The following is an 18,421-nucleotide window of genomic DNA, read 5'->3' as shown; positions in this document are numbered from 1 at the left end:
GTGGGGTTTGATTCTGTGGAAAGCTAACTCGATTACGGTCGTTTAGGTATCACTTTTGTGAATTATTGATCTAAATTGAGTTCTTTGCGAAGCTTTGAACTTGAGGCTCAGAAGCAGATTTTGTGCAGAATTTTGGTGGGGGGCAAAATCCAACAAATTATAAAATAGGGAGGGTAAAATTCCGTATTTTTCAAAATATGAGGGGTAAAACTGCATTTAAGCCTATATATTATTAAAAAAATACGGTCAAAACAAGATAAATGAATAGTACATTTTTGTCAAACAAAGTCTTATAGTTAGGGACGAGGATAATATTAGTTATGTAATTATGTTCATTAATAACATTGGTTTTTTGAGTTTTTTTTAATCTATTTATTTAAGTGTGTTTTAAAATACAATTTGAGAAATTTGGTTAAAATTTGTACAATGAAATTGAGATAATTTTTGCATGATTTATGTTTAAGGATATTATATGTAGATCGAGAGGAAGAGTATTAATTATTTTCACGTTCTACACTATCAAATGATTCTTTCTCTTGTTTCCATCCCTGAGAGGCTGAGCTGAGACTATATAGAAACTCTATAAATTTAAAATAATTATAAACTCTATTATATTTCAAAATAAATATATGTCAATCTATTTTGACTCTTTTCCGGTCTCAAATGAAAATATGTTCTGGTTTTTCATGGTGGAACATGATTTCTCATAAAATTAAAATATATATGATTCTTTGATTGCGATAAATTTTCTCAAGGATGGTTGTCCGCTAACTCATCCTCAACGACTCTTTATGGAAAATATGCACCAGTTCATCGTCAAGCCCAAGATCATTTTTTTTTCTTTCAATAATACTTATTTGCTTATATTCTATTTTCTTTTAAAGGTTGTCTAAAATCGCACAATTAGAAAGCTTGAGCGATCAAAACTGCAGTAAAAAAATTGCATTTAAGTTTTAAGCCAAAATTAATTTAAGAAAAAAATTATCTCCTATTTGAATTGTAATTAACATAAAAAACACAAAAATCATCTTAGGCCGAATGCCGTCGCACATGAAAAACATAAATGTACATCATAATGTATCCTTTGGAAAACATACCACTCAAAATACAAATTTTTGAGGCCTAATGCCGTCGCACACCCTGGCGCATGCCTGCATTTTATCATGTGGGTTGGCACTCCATATAGATATAATCAAATATTCAAAAGATATGTCATTATGAAATGAAGTTTGCCTCCACAACGGTTCCATGCTTCAGAAGCAGACCCAATCTGTCTCTGTTTCACTCTCTGTTCCAAAATTCAAAGCCTGCACTTATTATCTTTCGCCAAATTTTAGAATCTAATGAGAAACCCAATGCTTTTACTTTTTCATTACTCATCAAAGCTTGTCTTTCATCTTCTTCATTTGCTCATGGTTCAACAACAGCAGCATTACAAGCACACCAGATTCAAACCCAATCACTGAAAAGGGGAATTAACCAATTTATTCATGTAAATACTTCTCTTATTGATTTGTACATGAAACTTGGTTTTACTTGTCATGCACGCCACCTGTTTGATGAAATGTCTTTTAGAGATGTTGTTTCATGGAATGTATTGATTTGTGGTTATTCACAAAATGGGCATCTTTACAATGCTTTTCAACTCTTTGTAGAGATGTTAAGAGAGAATTTTAGGCCTAATCAAACAACAATTGTTAGTTTGTTACCTTCTTGTGGTTGTTTTGAGCTGATTTTTCAAGGTAGATCGATTCATGGGTTTGGAATCAAAGATGGTTTTTGTTGGGATTCTCATTTGACTAATGCCCTTATGTCAATGTATGCTAAATGCGATGATTTGGAAGCTTCACAACTTTTGTTTCATGAAATGGTTGAGAAGAATGTTGTTTCTTGGAATACTATGATTGGTGCTTATGGGCAAAATGGTCTTTTTGATAAGGCTATTCTTTGCTTCAAAGAGATGTTGAAGGAAGGTTTTCAACCGAATTCGGTGACAATGATGAACCTTGTGTCAGCAAATGCTCTTCCGGAAAATGTTCATTGTTATGTTATCAAATGTGGGTTTACCAATGATGCTTCTGTTGTTACTTCGCTGGTTTGTCTATATGCAAAGCAAGGGTTCACAGATATGGCAAGACTACTTTACAAATACTATCCCACAAAGGAGTTGATTTCGTTAACAGCGATAATCTCTAGCTATTCTGAAAAAGGTGATATAGATTATGCCGTAGAGTGTTTTAACCAAACTATGCAGTTAGATATAAAACTAGATGCAGTTGTCTTGATTGGTGTACTTCATGGGATTACAAGTCCTTCGCATTTTGCTATTGGATCTGCTTTCCACGGTTATGGGGTGAAGAGTGGACTGTCTAATGATTGCTTAGTTGCAAATGGGCTAATAAGTTTGTATTCTAGATTTGATAAGATAGAAGCCGCTTTGTCTTTGTTTTACGGTATGAGAGAAAAACCATTGATCACATGGAATTCTATGATATCTGGCTGTGTGCAGGCTGGAAAGTCAAGTGATGCCATGGAGTTGTTCTCCAAAATGAACTTGTGCAGACAAAAACCAGATGCCATTACTATCGCCAGTCTACTATCCGGATGTTGCCAGCTTGGTTACCTGCGGATTGGAGAGATGCTTCATAGTTATATTCTGAGGAACAATGTGAAAGTGGAAGATTTTACAGGAACTGCTCTAATAGACATGTATAGCAAGTGTGGAAGATTAGATTATGCTGAAAAGGTATTTTTCAGCATCAAGGATCCTTGTTTGGCAACATGGAACTCCATCATATCTGGCTATAGTTTATACGGACTTGAGCATAAATCATTCAGTTGTTATTCTAAACTGCAAGAACAAGGGTTAATACCAGATAAAATCACCTTCTTGGGAGTTTTAGCAGCATGCACACATGGAGGACTTGTCTATTTAGGATTGGAATACTTCACTATCATGACAGAAGATTATGGTTTAATGCCGACTCTGCAACATTACGCATGCATAGTTGCTCTATTAGGCAGAGAAGGCATGTTCAAGGAAGCAATTGAATTTATAAACAACATGGAGATTCGGCCTGATTCTGCTGTATGGGGAGCTTTGTTAAGTGCTTGTTGCATCGAACAAGAGGTGAAGCTTGGAGAATGCTTGGCAAAAAAATTATTTTTATTGAATCACAAAAATGGTGGATTTTATGTATTAATGTCAAATCTTTATGCCATTGTTGGGAGATGGGATGATGTAGCAAGGGTGAGGGAAATTATGAGAGATATTGGAGGAGATGGATGTTCAGGTGTTAGTGTTATTGATGTGATTTCTGTTAAAGACTCTGATAACAACTTAAGCCAAAGTGAAGTCTATTTGAATACAAGCACTTGGCAGCATTTGTGTCTATATTGAAATTCATGGAATTAATTTATAATATATGAAGGTTCAATTTTCTTCCCTTCATGGAATCATATGATTCCTTAAAAGAAACAAGATACTAGTATGTACAATGTAGTTAAGTTTTACGAAATTATTTCAAAAAGTAAGCAAATAAATATAAGTAAATGTGATGATTATTTTGAGAGATGAAATGTGAGTTATTTTTCCAAATAAAACACATGCTATATGGAGGCTTTGGAGAACCAGAAAAGAAGACACACTGAAATACAAGAAGCTGTACATTGCATCAGAACGAAAGGAACTTGAAGAAGTAAAACTTATAATATAGAGAAACAACTGCTGAGGGAACACTTTCTTTCTATCTATGAGTGGCATGAGCTTAGCAAATGAGCTAATGATGAAGAAGAGCGATTCTGAAGCTGAGACAGATAAGGATGTTAAACTAAAAGTTATAACATTTCTTTGTTTCTGAGATTAAAAAACACGAACATTATAGTCGCCAAATGCGAAGTAATTTGACCCCATATAGTTACAACTTGCCATGGTTGCAAAGAAGAAGAACTGCAAATTTCTATTTCTTGGTTCTTATAAGTTTTCACTCTTCTTGCGTCAAAAGAAATAAGTTTTCACTCTTTTACTATAAAGTGGTTCTTCAAGGCCTCCTTGTTATGCTATAATTTTCTTTTCAATACTGATCTCCTCTAACAATAAATATTATCAATAGTATTTTAAACCTACAATTTTTTTTTATAAAGTGGTAGGACTCAAATAGGCAATGCACTTTATTTATAATTATTAAAAGGAATCTACATTTTTTGTAAAAAAAAAAATCTACATTTAAATTTTAACTTGAACGATTTTTAATCTTAAGCAAAAGATATATTATAAGGGAGTACAAGGGGTACTCAATCCCTTACAATGAAAAACTCATGATTAAGAGTTTTGAATACAAGACATAAGATCCAAACACCAACTAGAAAAAAGGGAAACAAGCGTTACGACCATACCGATTACTAAACCACACCCATGATGTAATTTTCACTTCCTCCACTAATGACGATGCATCCGGTATGTTACCTTTAAAAATTACATTATTTCGAAGTCTCCACATACTCCAAGTGGTTGTTAACCAAATCAAATGCCGGACACGCCCCTTATGTTTCACTTTAAAAAGATCACCAAACAACAGAAAATGATTACGACATTCGACTCCCGTTTGTAAAGACTTTAATTTCCTAACCATTTAAGGACATTATTCCACACACCCTTGCTAAACGGGCACGAAAAAAAATAAGTGTGCAACATCCTCAATTTACCGGAAACAGAAGACGCAAGGTAAATCAAGGGAATTAGTTAAGATTCCTCGCCGGTTAAGAGCTGACCTTGTTGGAAGTCGTTCTAACAATAACCACCATTCGAAAACATTAATCTTATTTTACTTATTCTTAGTCAAATTTTAAATTACTAGAATCAATTTCCTCAAAACTCGCATCGTTAAGACATAAAAACATACTCCCTCTAACCTTAATTAAAAATAAATATTATTTTTTTTTTATCATCAAATACCTAATGTATATAATCTTCAAATTTTAATTTGTTTGCACGTAAAACATCATATGTAGAAGAATTGATAGATAACGTGAAAATCATTTTTTTGGTCGCCTTTTTGAGTTGGCCGTGACCAAATCTCATTCGGTCGCAGAGATGTTTACTTTAGGTTGGGGGGCAGAAGGGGGGGCGTGGGAGTGGCGGAGGCGGTTGTGGGCGTGGGAGGAGGAGATGTTGGGGGAGTGTCAGTCTTTACTTCTTGACATTTCTTTGCAGGATCAGGCTATTGACAAATGGCATTGGAGGATTGACCCAGATTCAGGTTATACGGTCGGGGGAGTTTATCAGCTTCTGACGTCTCAGGAGTCAGTCACTTTGGAGGATGCGGACAACCTTATATGGCACTCTCAGGTTCCCTTGAAGGTCTCCATCTTTGCGTGGCGTTTGTTGCGGGACAGGTTGCCTACGAGAGCAAACCTGGTTACTCGTGGCGTTTTGTCTCCTACGGTTGCCACTTGTGTTTTTGGATGTGGAGCGGCTGAGTCGGCCCATCATTTATTTCTCTCCTGCAGTATTGCTGGATCGCTTTGGGATTTAGTTTGTGCATGGATTGGCATTTCCTTGGTGGATTCCACGTCTCTGCGTGACCATTTTGTTCAGTTTACGGCTTCATTAGGTGTATCTCGAGCGCGACGGTCCTTTTTGCAGCTTGTTTGGCTCGCTTGTGTTTGGGTGTTATGGACAGAGAGAAATCATCGGTTGTTCAAAGGTTCAACGGACACACCTCATATTTTATTGGACAAGATCAAACTTTTCTCTTTTCGGTGGTTGAAGACGACGAACATCACGTTAGCTTTAAACTACCATAGTTGGTGGTCTAGTCCATTGTTGTGTTTGTGCCTTGTATGATTTTATTTTGATTGTATCTCTCTAAATCTCTTGTAATTATTTAGTCTACCTCGGTACGTCTTGTGCAGGGGAGGCTGTTTTGTGTTAATATATATCATTTTGACTTCTTCAAAAAAAAAGAAAATAATTTTTTTGGTGATGGTTGAAGTCGCGAAAACATGATTTTGACTATGACGTTAATTTGTGGTGGAAGTCGAGCAAGAATTAAATTTAGCCAAAAACAAAATTAATCAATTAATACACGTGGAATCGATGTGGCATTTATCAAGATTTATGAATTAAATTTAGTAATAACTTTTCAAAAAATAAATGCAATAAAATCGATGTGGCATTCATTTAACTGAGTTCACCGACCAATCACATTCCAACAACAACCGCGTGCTTCCACGCGGAATAGAAAACGAATGGTGCCACAACGGTCACTTCTCGATCTCATACATAAACCCTAAATCAAATCCAAATCGAAAAACTCTCCCTTTTCAAATTTCGAACTTCGCGCTCTCTCATCTTCTTCATTCCTCTCAGATCCAATTTTCACTCACAAAATTCAAAACAATGGGTGGCGCTCACAGTCGCGACGGTTATCTCGACAGTTCCGACGAAGAAAATGAAAATGAAGAAACAAATTACGAAGATGCAAACGAAGGAAATTCATCGGAAAGAATCAAAACTCCTTCATCAATTGATGATGTTGATGCTAAACTCAAAGCCCTTAAGCTTAAATACTCCTCCAAAAATCATATCCCTCAAAACCCTAACGCCGTTAAGCTTTACCTTCATATTGGGGGTAACACTCCCAATGCTAAATGGGTCATTTCTGAGAAATTGACATCTTACTCTTTTGTCAAGACTCGTCGTGTTGATGGAGATAGTGGTGATGATGAGGAGGATGATGAGGAGGAGGATGAAGATGAAGATGAAGGTGTTTGGGTTTTGAAAATTGGTTCTAAAATTAGGTCAAAAGTTGGTGGTGATATGCAATTGAAAACCCTAGCGGATCAGCGTCGTGTTGATTTTGTCGCGAAAGGTGTTTGGGCGTTGAAGTTCTTTACGGAACAGCATTACAATGAGTTTTTGGTGCAGTTTCAGAATTGTACTTTTGAGAATACGCATGGATATGAAGCTACTGATGAGAACAAGCTTAAGGTTTATGGAAAGGATTTTCTTGGGTGGGCGAAACCGGAAGTGGCTGATGATTCGATGTGGGAGGATGCTGATGATAGCTTTTCGAAGAGTCCTGCTTCTGCCACACCGGTTCGAGCAAGTCAGGATTTGAAGGAGGAATTTGAGGAAGCTGCAAATGGTGGAATTCAGAGCTTGGCGCTTGGTGCTTTAGATAACAGTTTCTTGGTTGGTGAAAATGGGATTCAGGTAGTGAAGAATTTTGCACATGGGATTCATGGAAAAGGTGCTTTTGTTAATTTTGGTGGTGGTTCGTCGTTGTCGCGTTCGAATTTGGCTCATTCCACTCCCAAGAAAACACTTCTCATGAAGGCTGAAACCAGCATGCTTTTGATGAGTCCGTTGGGTGAAAATAAGCTTCATTCAACAGGTCTGCACCAGTTTGATATTGAGACTGGGAAGGTTGTGACAGAATGGAGATTTGGTAAGGATGGTACTGAGATTACAATGAAAGATATCACCAATGATAGTAAAGGTTCTCAATTGGATCCATCGGGTTCGACTTTTCTTGGGTTGGATGATAACAGGCTTTGTAGGTGGGATATGCGTGACCGTCATGGAATAGTTCAGGATCTTGCTGATTCTAGAAGTGACATGAGCACACCTGTGTTGAATTGGGCACAGGGTCATCAGTTTTCGAGGGGAACAAACTTTCAATGCTTTGCTACAACTGGTGATGGTTCTGTTGTTGTTGGTTCTTTGGATGGAAAGATTCGGCTGTATTCGATCAACTCTATGAGGCAGGCGAAAACTGCTTTTCCTGGACTTGGTTCGCCAGTTACTCATGTCGATGTAACTTTTGATGGAAAGTGGATTGTGGGAACCACAGATACTTACTTGATTGTTATTTGTACTGTCTTTACTGATAAAGATGGAAAAACTAAAAATGGTTTTGCTGGAAGAATGGGAAATAGGATCGCTGCACCAAGATTGCTCAAGCTCAACCCTCTCGATTCACATCTAGCTGGAGTCAATAACAAATTCCATAATGCTCAGTTTTCGTGGGTGAGTATATCATTTCTACCTGCTTGTTTACTATTGTTTCCTTCCCAATATAGTCTTGCAAATTAAGAATGATGGTATCATTTATTGGTGTGAATTATCAACCGTTATCTCGTTTTTATTGTTCTTTTCATTAAATGTTATTTAACTAAAGATATTATTATGCTGTAAATGTGTTTTCTGACTTTTATGTACTTGATTAACTATGTTACGATGCACAGTAAAAAGACATGTTACCTCAATTATGACATGGATGTTCAAACTTATAGCTTGTAATATGTTGTTATTTGCAAATCGCTATATGAGGGGAAATGTTATCACATCTATAGCATTGTGTATCGACACATTTAATAATGACAACGTTGGGCAAAGTTGTATTGCTTCAGTAGATGGATATGCTTTCGCCCAACAACTTTGCCTCTTGTTTTCCATAACTTGCTGCAATGCTATTTAATTCTTTTTGCAAACTGAAGCATTGCCTTTAAAATTTGAATATGTTAGCCAAAGTCGTTATCAAGATGCATTGATAGAACTAGACCAGAAATTGCTGACCAGTATTCTGTGATCTCTGAAGTTCTCCTCATGATATTGCATGATTATATTATATGTAACAGTCAAAAGTTTGTGCAGAAAATAGTTGAATCTCTCACAGCCTGGCAACTGAAGTCTTGAAGAGGCGTGGACTCCTGTATCAATTCATTTACTTACTAATTTCCTGCTTCTTTTGTTACTTGCAGTAACCCTTACCACCTTACCTTACATGAGATTTCAATCCCCCAACCCTACTACATCCTCTGCCTTTTTTTTTACTGCAGTTTGATTATGTCTGTTATGTTTCTGCATCTATTGAAAAAAAGTCATTTTTGGGTGTTTTTTTTGCGCATTCTGTAATCTTGTGGAAATACATTTTAATATAATTTCAACTTCTGGGTTACATAGGTGACAGAGAATGGGAGGCAGGAGCGACATATTGTAGCTACAGTGGGGAAATTCAGCGTGATATGGAATTTTCAACAAGTCAAGGATGGTTCTCATGAGTGCTACCAGAGCCAACAGGGTCTAAAGAGCTGCTACTGCTACAAGATAGTCCTCAGGGACGACTCAATTGTTGAGAGCCGATTCATGCACGACAAGTTTGCAGTCACTGATTCTCCTGAAGCTCCATTGGTTATAGCTACCCCAATGAAAGTTAGCTCATTCAGCATATCCAACAGGCGATGATAATTCTGGGCACAACCATAGACCTAATTGTTCGCTATTATTGTAGCTTAATTAGTGACATTTCAGATGTTTCATTTTAAAACTTTTAATTGTATGTAGCATGTTTAAGGTGTAGTTGATGGGGGAACTCAAATCAACTATGGTTGTCAAATTGTATTAGTATATTTTGTGTTGTTTTAAGCCAATGCTGGTTGGTCCAGAATTCTATTATTTTTCTGCTAATTACTTTTTTCCTTTTGCGAATTAGTATTCCTAGTTGAGTGTTTTGGTGGTAGGGGCTTTCTTAGTCTCCACCTTTGGTTTGTGCTTGAGATTTTAAGTTACTATAAGAATATGAATTTTAATAAAAGTTCTGCAAAAATTAAAGGGTATGTATGTGGAGGCTTTGGAAGCGGACGTTTATTATCCAAAATTCCAAATCCATCTGATCTCATTGGATAAGTGGTCCCCATTTTTTCTTATGTTTTTTTTCCCTTGAATTAAAAGTTAAAACAACATAATAATAAGCTTGTGGTTGTGAAAGATTGGCCATAGCAAATTTGAACAACTGAGTTCTATTCCTGGGATAGAAAGGATAATTAGAGAACAATGGTTGCACTTACAGCAATAGCAAGAAGCTTCCATATCCAGCAACACTCTTTAGTCAACAGCAATACCATTGGTAAATCTTCAACAGCACCACACTACTGGCTAAGGCCTGCAACTACAGGAACAGGAGTCACTCGACGTTATAGGCAAATTTGTGCAGCAGCTCAACAGCGACCAACATGGCTCCCAGGACTTGATCCCCCAACTTATCTTGATGGAACGTGAGCCTTTACACCTATCTGCATTTTGGCTCCTAAATTCATCTTCTAATACCAGTGTGCTAATTTCTTTTCGAGTTATAATAACATTATGAGCAACCATTTCAGTCTGCCTGGAGATTTTGGGTTCGACCCACTTGGGCTTGGAGAGGATCCTGAAAGCTTAAAGTGGTATGTGCAAGCAGAGTTGGTTCATGCTCGCTTTGCAATGCTTGGGATCTTTGGAATTCTAGTCACAGATGTGAGTGACAAAATTCTTGACATAATGTTTTCACTTTTAATAATGCCAGTAACATTTTTTTTATATTATGAGAAGCTTTCCTATTGAAATACTTGTGGCGTATATACGAACGGAATTTTAAAAAAAGGTCTGCGACTGCGATCTGAATTGTGGTGTAACTGTTTTTTATGTTGAAACTGCAATGCGACTGCGATTGAGATCGCATCGGCCACATTTAACCGTAATTCTCCACAATATCAAGAATCGCCGTGCAGCTGCAACTGTTATAACAACCGCTATTTAAAATCTTGTATACCACCAGATGAACATTTCATCCTAAACTTGTTAGCAATCTGTGCAGCTACTTCGTGTTGCAGGAGTTAGTAGCATACCAGTTTGGTATGAAGCTGGTGCAGTAAAATACGAGTTCGCGAACACAGGGACGCTCGTCGTTATTCAGCTACTCTTGATGGGGTAGAATTTTAGTCGAATTTTAGTCATAGACTTCCAACTTCTGTTTCATGAGTAGAGGTTTTCATATTTTCATTATCCTTTATAGAATGTGATTTCTTCATTTTCACTTTCACAGGTATGCCGAAACAAAAAGGTACATGGATTTTGTTAGTCCTGGATCTCAAGCTAAAGAGGGTTCCTTCTTTGGATTGGAAGCTTCACTTGGTGGCCTAGAGCCAGGGTATTCCCTTTTCTTAAAACAGTACAGATACACGTGCGCGCACACTTTTGAGTTGTTTTTCTTTTACCCTTGTACTAGTTGAGGTATATAAATCTTCTTTTAACAAACAGGTATCCTGGAGGTCCTCTGCTAAATCCTCTTGGCCTAGCTAAAGACATTAAAAATGCTCATGACTGGAAGCTTAAAGAGATCAAGAATGGTATTTTTTTCTCAGTTTTTCATTCTTTGTCATAATATATAATACTCCAAAGTCGGTTTTAATAGTTGTAAATATTCCGGTTACAGGGCGACTTGCAATGGTGGCAATACTTGGCATCTTTGTACAAGCTTCAGTGACTCACGTTGGACCAATTGATAACCTTGTTGAGCATCTCTCAAATCCATGGCATAAAACTATTATTCAGACCCTTGCAAGTTCCAGTTCTTAGTTCTGACAAGTACCTGTATTATGTTTATGGAACTTGGATTGGACTGATCCATAAAACCAAATTCTTTCCCTAAAATGTTTACCCTTTCAAGTTTTTCATCACAGTTCATATATTAGCTGAATATCAACTCGTTTAACTGGTAATTTTCCTACATCATGATGATACTTAGTTCACTGTGGATAGATTATAAATCAAATTGAATAATTTTTTTATCTTTTATTTTTATATATAATTCAAATTGAATAAGTTTCATACCATATTAATATAAGAATCAAAACGAAACACATCTAGGCGAGTTAACAAAATGATCATTTTCATTTACCCTTTAAGATTCCATTCAACCCAAAAATTGCCAGTGCAAGAAGCATTATTCTCCTGGTCTTGCTGCTCTGGGGTTAAAAAATGGTTCTTCGACATCATTTGCTCCCACTTCTGTGAAACCAACCATTTCTAATGAACTATTTTTCCTAATCACTAGGATAGCATTCTTATAATGCATTGTATTAAATTGAATTTCCAGAAATTAATATTTATTGTTAAATAAGAACAGGGAACTGTTACCAAAAAAAAAAAGAACAGGGAAATTCAAACACTAATGGATAAATCTGTCATTGATAGCTCATCAAAGTAGTAGCATAAAATGATCCAGAACCGCAAAACCGCAATCCTGCCATGAAACCAGCTTTAAAAATTTGATCTGGGTACATTAGTAAACTATACAAACTTTGACATGTAACTTGCACAGACAAGGGAAGCTGAAACCTTAATGGTTCAGCATATGATGAATAAATAAATAAATTATCAAAAGAGATCGACGACTTCATTCAGCCTTTATGTGACATTCCATGCATCAGGAGGTCCACAATAGTCTCACCATGTAAAATGAATGGGAACCATTTAGAAACTTCTTCCTAGTATTGATCAACATAATGAGTTTCTAATATGCACATACCATGCCATTCAAGTGCTTCAAATCACAAACAAAGAATTTTTTTTTTCTTTCATTCAATCAAATCTGAAAACAAATCTTTACAGAAGCCGCGGTTCAATATATCAGAAGACTATACACAATACAAAATCATCTTATTTTATCTTTTCCCATCATAGATGAACTTATTTTACGTCCTCATAAAACACCAATCAGGCACCCATATACCATCCATGAAGTGATGAGAGTATAATCCAATCAAACCATACACAATGCAATCACCATAAACAGGTTCAATACAGCTTTCGGTAGTCCAGCATTTCAAGCCACTGTGAGATCTCCAACAGGATGAGAGGTAAGATAACTGCAACATAACAATGCATATAATTTCAATTTGGGATTACCCTGACTTGTGTGGATGAGATTTTTTTCTAGCAAAGAACATAAAAACCCGTGGGAACAACGATTTCTTCTTCTTTTTTCCATGTTTTGTTTCTGGTGATGATCCACCTTCATCATTTTCTGCATGCGTATTCTTCGGGCTTGACAAGTGTTGTGCAGGATTATCTGCATAATGGGACCGGTCAAAATTATTTGCTTCTTTACTCCCCTCAAAACTACCCCTAGGACTTCTATTCTGGTTAACCACTCCTTGGCCAGACTCACCAGCCTTTCTCCGTTGCTCATTTTCAGCTCTCCACTTTCTAAGTTCTTGTTCTACACCTAATTTACCTTCCTTTGCCTTCTCAGCTTTTTCCATTGCCATCTTCAGGGATTCCCTTCTAGCAGCTATCTCTCTATTCACTTCATCCAACTTCTCAAAGGATTTCAATTCAGACTCCTTAGCTATCTCAACTTCAGAATTAGCAGCTGCAACCCTCATATTGGCTCGCTCTTCTGCCTCGTGAGCTCGTTTGCTAAGCTCATAGTACTCATCCAAAGAAAGTGTTACCCCACTGGAAGGGTCCACTTCATTTTTGCTTCTATTTGATTCACTCTCTTGCAATGCTTTAATTGCTGCTATTGCCAACTTTTCAGAAGCCTTTGCAGCCTCTATCTCCTTTTGAGCTGCGAGTAACCTGCTTTCCAAGGTACTTACTCCAGCCTTGGCTTGCTCTGCTTCTGCCTTTACTTTCTGTAGCTCTTCACGAGATGCTTGAGCAAGCAAGTTGGCCTGATTAGCCTCTTCAGCTGTTAGTTGTAGCTTCTTTGGAAGTTCAGTCATCTGCTCTTTTGCTTCTTTCTCCTTCATCTGAACCAAAGCTATTTCTGCTCTAGTCTTGTCCAACTCAGCTTCTAGAGATGCAACTGCAATGGAGGCCATTCCTTCTCTTTGCCTGATTAGGGCAAGAGTTGATTTTTCTTGTTCCAGTTCTGATTTTAAAGATGTAGCAGCTAGCTTCAAGCAACTAACCTCAGCATTTGCTTTCTCTATATTAAGTTTTACTTCTTCAAGTTCCGTTTTGGCTGATTCCACGGATGCTTGTATTTCAGCGTGTGTCTTCTTTTTTGGTTCTCCTAGGCCTCCTTGTGAGAGTTCTTCATCACTTTCTTGATTTAGCTTTGATTCCATATAAGCAGTTAATTTAGCTTTCAAATCAAGCAGCAAACCAGAGGCTGTTTCCAGTTTAGATTTGAGATCCTTTGCAGACAACATTTGCTCATTGATTCTCTGGAGCTCTTCTTCTGCCTGTTTAAGTTCCTTCTCCCAATTGAGTGAATCTTGATCTCTCGCCATCACTGTTCCTATTCTATGTTCCTCTGCTTCCAAGTGTGCGGCATGAGCAGTCTCCAATAACTCTTTTGTGGCGATTAGTTGAATAGTTAAATCTTCCACTGACTTCTCTACTTCCTTGGATGCTGTAACTGCCTCCTCAGCTTTCTTAATAGCATGATCTCTATCAGTCACTAAGGAAGCATATTCCTTACGCAATGCTTCCAGCTCCTCTTTCACAGCTGCTAAATCTGTAACAGCTGCTGAATACCTAGCTTTTGCGACCTCAAGTTGCGCCTTTGCTGCAACACTAGATTCGTCTGCAATACCTTGCTCCATCTCTTCCACTCTGAGCTTTGCAAGTTCCGAGTCCTGTCTTGCCTGATGCTCTTCAGTTTGTGCCCTCTCTAGGTTAAGCTTTAATTCTTCTATAAGCCTCTTCGTGCTGTCAAGCTCCTTTAGTACTTGTACTTTTGTCTTTTCAGCCACCTCTGCTTGTTTTCTGTATACTGGGATCTCCTCATTTGCTTTATCAAGTTCTTGTTCTACTATATTGCGCCTCTGTACATACATAACAAAATGAAGTTCACAGTAGTTCCAGAAGAAAATCATGCAAGGTCAAAGCAGAAATAATTTATCCTCGGTACGACAGGAAGCACGACAAAAAGAATGTTATTTACATCCGAAAGGACCAATATTGGGCGGAAAACATCTACAATTAATTCCCCAATTTGTTTCGGTCGAAAATGAATTGGAAAAATCATACAGTTCATAGTTTCCTTTTTACAAGCAAAAAAAAAAAACTTTAGCATGTTTAACACTCAAAACGGATCAGAGCATTAATATTTCTAACTTACTATGATGCAACACACATACTGGCACTAATATCCCAAAATAACAGATATTGTACTCTGATTTCATAGATTTCAGATACAGTAATAGTACCACCTTGCAGATTTAGATGGAAAACTACTTGTACAAAGAAAAGGACAATTTGTGTCTTAAGATCTAGCATGAAAATGCCAGGATAATTAATTCGATACATACAGCTTATGCATAGGCAACTTTGTTGATATGCTACATAAATTGAGTTGCAGGAATCTACAGCAAATAACAGTGTCACATTTATGCTATATGTGTGCATGCCTCGTAATGTGTGACTAGCCCTATAACGCGACTTTGGTTGACAGATGATTTCACATAATTATTATCAACACACACATGCAAACAGCCGCCAAAGCAATCCTGCTAACCTTTCAGTATTGCAGTTGTAGCTTAACTACTGCAACTGAATCTGATAATCATATTGATACTAAAGACTATTGCTCTTCTTTTTCTCCCCCATAACAATATTTTCCTCTTGCTCTTCTTTTAATAGATATTGTATAAGCTTTAAGAAGCAACCAAAATATTACTCCCTCCGTTTCAAATTACTTGACTTTTTAGAAAATTTTATTTTTTTCAAATTACTTGTCTTTTTGATAATTTATGTTATATTTTGTCTATTATACCCTCCTTATTTTAAATCTTTTTATTGTATCTTTTTTTTTTTTGGTACATAACATATTAAATTTATTGGAAAGAGAAAGTGTGTGAAAAAAAATATTGGTAAATTAAAATAAGGGTATAATAGGAAAATAAGGTGCAAAAATACACTTTCTTAATTTCTTGTTTTTTTTCTAAAAATCAAGTAATTTGAAACGGAGGGAGTAAACATAATTATCTCCTTGAAAAGAAATAAGAGTGATGGGATTTGAAATTTTTGGCCAGTTTGTTTGTTTGTTTTATGCAAGACGTGTGAAGGTAAATTGAAAATAATGGTCAAACATAAAAGATGAAGATAAATGCAAGACAGATATACCTCCACAGTCTTGATTCTATGAGCCTTCCAATCCACAATTCCTCCAAATTTAGAAACAGCTTCCTTGACAGATTCAAATGGAGGTGTGGTATCAATAAGGCCTCTTTTTGCATCAACCTGCTTGGTTTGTGTGGGTGAATCAACTGCTCCAACAGCCACCTTTACTTCATTAAGATCATTTAGCAAATCTTTTGTTTCAGAAGAGGAAGCTGAAAGTCTAATCTCATTATCTGCAGCGACATTAGTAACATCAACACGCAATTCATGCCTGTCAGAGATATCTTCTGTACCACGTGGTTCAGAATCTTCAACAATTGTTAGCTGGTCGCTTGCTTCTGTTACATCCACTGTATCATTTGGAAATGAAGCTGAATTATCTACAGAAACATCCTCATCTTGTATTATAGTGTGACCAACAGAAACATTTGGCAACACTGATAATTCAGGGAGCTCATTCACTGTCGAGTGAGAGCCAGACTCCACTTTGCCATTACTATGTGGAATTGGAAGTTCTGTGGAAGTTGGATTATATGGTGGGTTTATCACATCGGTATTTTCTTCAGAGGGTTCTGTCAGTTGTGTCTCAGTAATTTTTGTAGAGCTCTCAGAGAGTAGATTGTCTTCAACATGTTCTGCTGGTGGGGTCTCTTCAGAAATTTTTAAAGAGGATTCAGAGGGTAGCTTGTCTTCAACATGCTCTTCCATATCTGTCTCTTCGGTAAGTTTTGAAGAGGATTCAGCGGGCAACATGTCTTCAACGTGCTCTACCGGTGGTGTCTCTTCAGCAATTTTTGTAGAGGAGTCAGAGGGCAACTTGTCTTCAACATGTTCTGCTGTACGTGTCTCTTCGGTAAGTTTTGAAGAGGATTCAGAGGGCAACATGTCTTCAACGTGTTCTACCAGTGGTGTCTCTTCAGCAATTTTTGTAGAGGAGTCCGAGGGAAACTTGTCTTCAATATGTTCTGCCATATGTGTCTCTTCGGTAAGTTTTGAAGAGGATTCAGAGGGCAACATGTCTTCAACGTGTTCTGCCGGGGGTGCCTTTTCAGCAATTTTTGTGGAGGAGTCCGACGGAAACTTGTCTTCAACATGTTCTGCCTTATGTGTCTCTTCGGTAAGTTTTGAAAAGGATTCATAGGGCAACATGTCTTCAACATGTTCAGCCGGTGGTGTCTTTTCAGCAATTTTTGTAGAGGAGTCAGAGGGCAACTTGTCTTCAACATCCTCCATTATAAGGAGGGGTCTGGAGTGCTAACAGCGGCTAACCTCTAAAGAACAATTAATAATGAAAATCAGTTGAATACAAAAACACAACCAAGAGAATTACAGCCATTGTAGAGAAGTTTTAAATTAAAAATGAAAATCAATTGAATACTCTTAGAATTCAAGTTGGGCTAACTCAACCAAACAAAACCGACCGACTTGTAAGGTAAGGACTGCCCCCACTTATAAACACATATTCAGGTCATATATCATCCAATGCAGGACTCTTAACAAATACAATCAGAATTAAATTAAACCAAGTTTTAACCGAATGTGAACGGTTAGCAGTATATAAAACAGCATTCTAAAGTTGATAATTAATTGGAGTTTTAAACCGGGATCCACGATGCTCCGTGGGCACACCATCAAGGTGGTTAGGACCGAATTGCAATTTGCGATCACAATTGTGATCGCATAAGTCATAATATTACATTATAAATCGACAATTCCTTTTTCATCAACAGAAAATAAACACTGCATAGTTCTTCTATTTTGTAATCCAGATTAAACTATTCTCATTTTTCAGCTACAGAAAATTTAAATCCATAGCACTAAAATACACAATCTGAATTTCGTAGTAGCTAACCTTTTTTAATACAAGAACCTTCAATCGTTGATACTATGCAGTTCGCAGCTCAGAAAATACATCAATGGAAGAAAAAGGATAATCAAAAGCTCTGTTTCATTCCCTATAACATTCAGCATCAGTTATTTATTCATAAGTAAACTTGATTATGATAATTGAAATGGAGGAAGATGATAGAAAGATACCTGATTAGGGATTAATTAGGGAAGAGATTAAGCGGAAAATTGAAAAAAGTGGATTTGATTGAAAGTAATTGTTGTTGTTGTTGTGTGTGGAAAAATTAGAGGATGAAATTAAAATTAGGTTGTGGAAAAAGAAATGGTGGAAAAAGATGGAGCTAAAATTAGAAGAGAGAAAAAAAAGGGAGAAAAATACAAAGAGAGAGTCTGTGGATCCTACCTCTCATCAATCAAACACAGATTAGATCCATCTCTCTTACTTTCTTTCTTTCTTTCTTTCTTACCCCCCTCCTTTTTCACTCTCAAATCAATTCTCTCTTTCCTTCAATCATTCCCATTATTTTTTACTAATTTTTTTTTCTTTTTTTTTCTTTCACATACACAAAAATGTGCGTATTCAATTCATTAATGACGTAGATTAGATAAAGCAGTTCAGTGAGCTGAATACTACTAGCGAAAACTAAAAAATATATATTCAATTTGTTTTGTCTA

General features: G+C 36.8%; 4 protein-coding genes across 5 annotated transcripts; 3 read left to right on the top strand and 1 right to left on the bottom strand.

Annotated features, from left to right (window-relative positions):
- Positions 1-1,099: 1,099 nt before the first annotated feature.
- LOC123912712 (pentatricopeptide repeat-containing protein At2g04860-like) lies at positions 1,100-3,934 on the top strand. Its single transcript, XM_045963268.1, has one exon. It carries the CDS (start codon positions 1,223-1,225, stop codon positions 3,398-3,400), a length of 2,178 nt encoding a protein of 725 aa, XP_045819224.1. The 5' UTR covers positions 1,100-1,222; the 3' UTR covers positions 3,401-3,934.
- Positions 3,935-6,193: 2,259 nt separating this feature from the next.
- LOC123919059 (protein CYPRO4) lies at positions 6,194-9,472 on the top strand. The gene is made up of 2 exons (XM_045971282.1): positions 6,194-8,032; positions 8,969-9,472. The coding sequence occupies exons 1-2, from the start codon at positions 6,401-6,403 to the stop codon at positions 9,248-9,250; spliced, it is 1,914 nt and encodes a 637-aa protein (XP_045827238.1). The 5' UTR covers positions 6,194-6,400; the 3' UTR covers positions 9,251-9,472.
- A 280-nt stretch (positions 9,473-9,752) lies between these two features.
- On the top strand, positions 9,753-11,473 carry LOC123919058 (photosystem I chlorophyll a/b-binding protein 5, chloroplastic). The gene is made up of 6 exons (XM_045971281.1): positions 9,753-10,059; positions 10,165-10,297; positions 10,638-10,750; positions 10,866-10,970; positions 11,081-11,169; positions 11,256-11,473. The coding sequence occupies exons 1-6, from the start codon at positions 9,839-9,841 to the stop codon at positions 11,396-11,398; spliced, it is 804 nt and encodes a 267-aa protein (XP_045827237.1). The 5' UTR covers positions 9,753-9,838; the 3' UTR covers positions 11,399-11,473.
- Positions 11,474-12,196: 723 nt separating this feature from the next.
- Positions 12,197-18,278, bottom strand: LOC123919057 (protein WEAK CHLOROPLAST MOVEMENT UNDER BLUE LIGHT 1-like). Of its 2 annotated transcripts, none has more exons than XM_045971280.1 (4): positions 17,936-18,278; positions 17,751-17,841; positions 15,902-17,169; positions 12,197-14,601 (listed from the first exon to the last, which is right to left on the bottom strand). In XM_045971280.1, the coding sequence occupies exons 3-4, from the start codon at positions 17,129-17,131 to the stop codon at positions 12,727-12,729; spliced, it is 3,105 nt and encodes a 1,034-aa protein (XP_045827236.1). In that variant the 5' UTR covers positions 17,132-17,169; positions 17,751-17,841; positions 17,936-18,278; the 3' UTR covers positions 12,197-12,726. The 2 variants fall into 2 exon arrangements, with proteins under 2 accessions (XP_045827236.1, XP_045827235.1); XM_045971279.1 differs by having other exon boundaries at positions 17,751-17,853; positions 17,936-18,245.
- Between the last annotated feature and the right edge of the window lie 143 nt (positions 18,279-18,421).

The sequence above is a fragment of the Trifolium pratense genome, linkage group LG3 (assembly GCF_020283565.1).
Source record: "Trifolium pratense cultivar HEN17-A07 linkage group LG3, ARS_RC_1.1, whole genome shotgun sequence".
Classification (NCBI taxonomy): domain Eukaryota; kingdom Viridiplantae; phylum Streptophyta; class Magnoliopsida; order Fabales; family Fabaceae; genus Trifolium; species Trifolium pratense.
The sequence above is the reverse complement of the archived record's forward strand: the minus strand, read 5'-3'. Positions and strand labels throughout refer to the sequence as shown.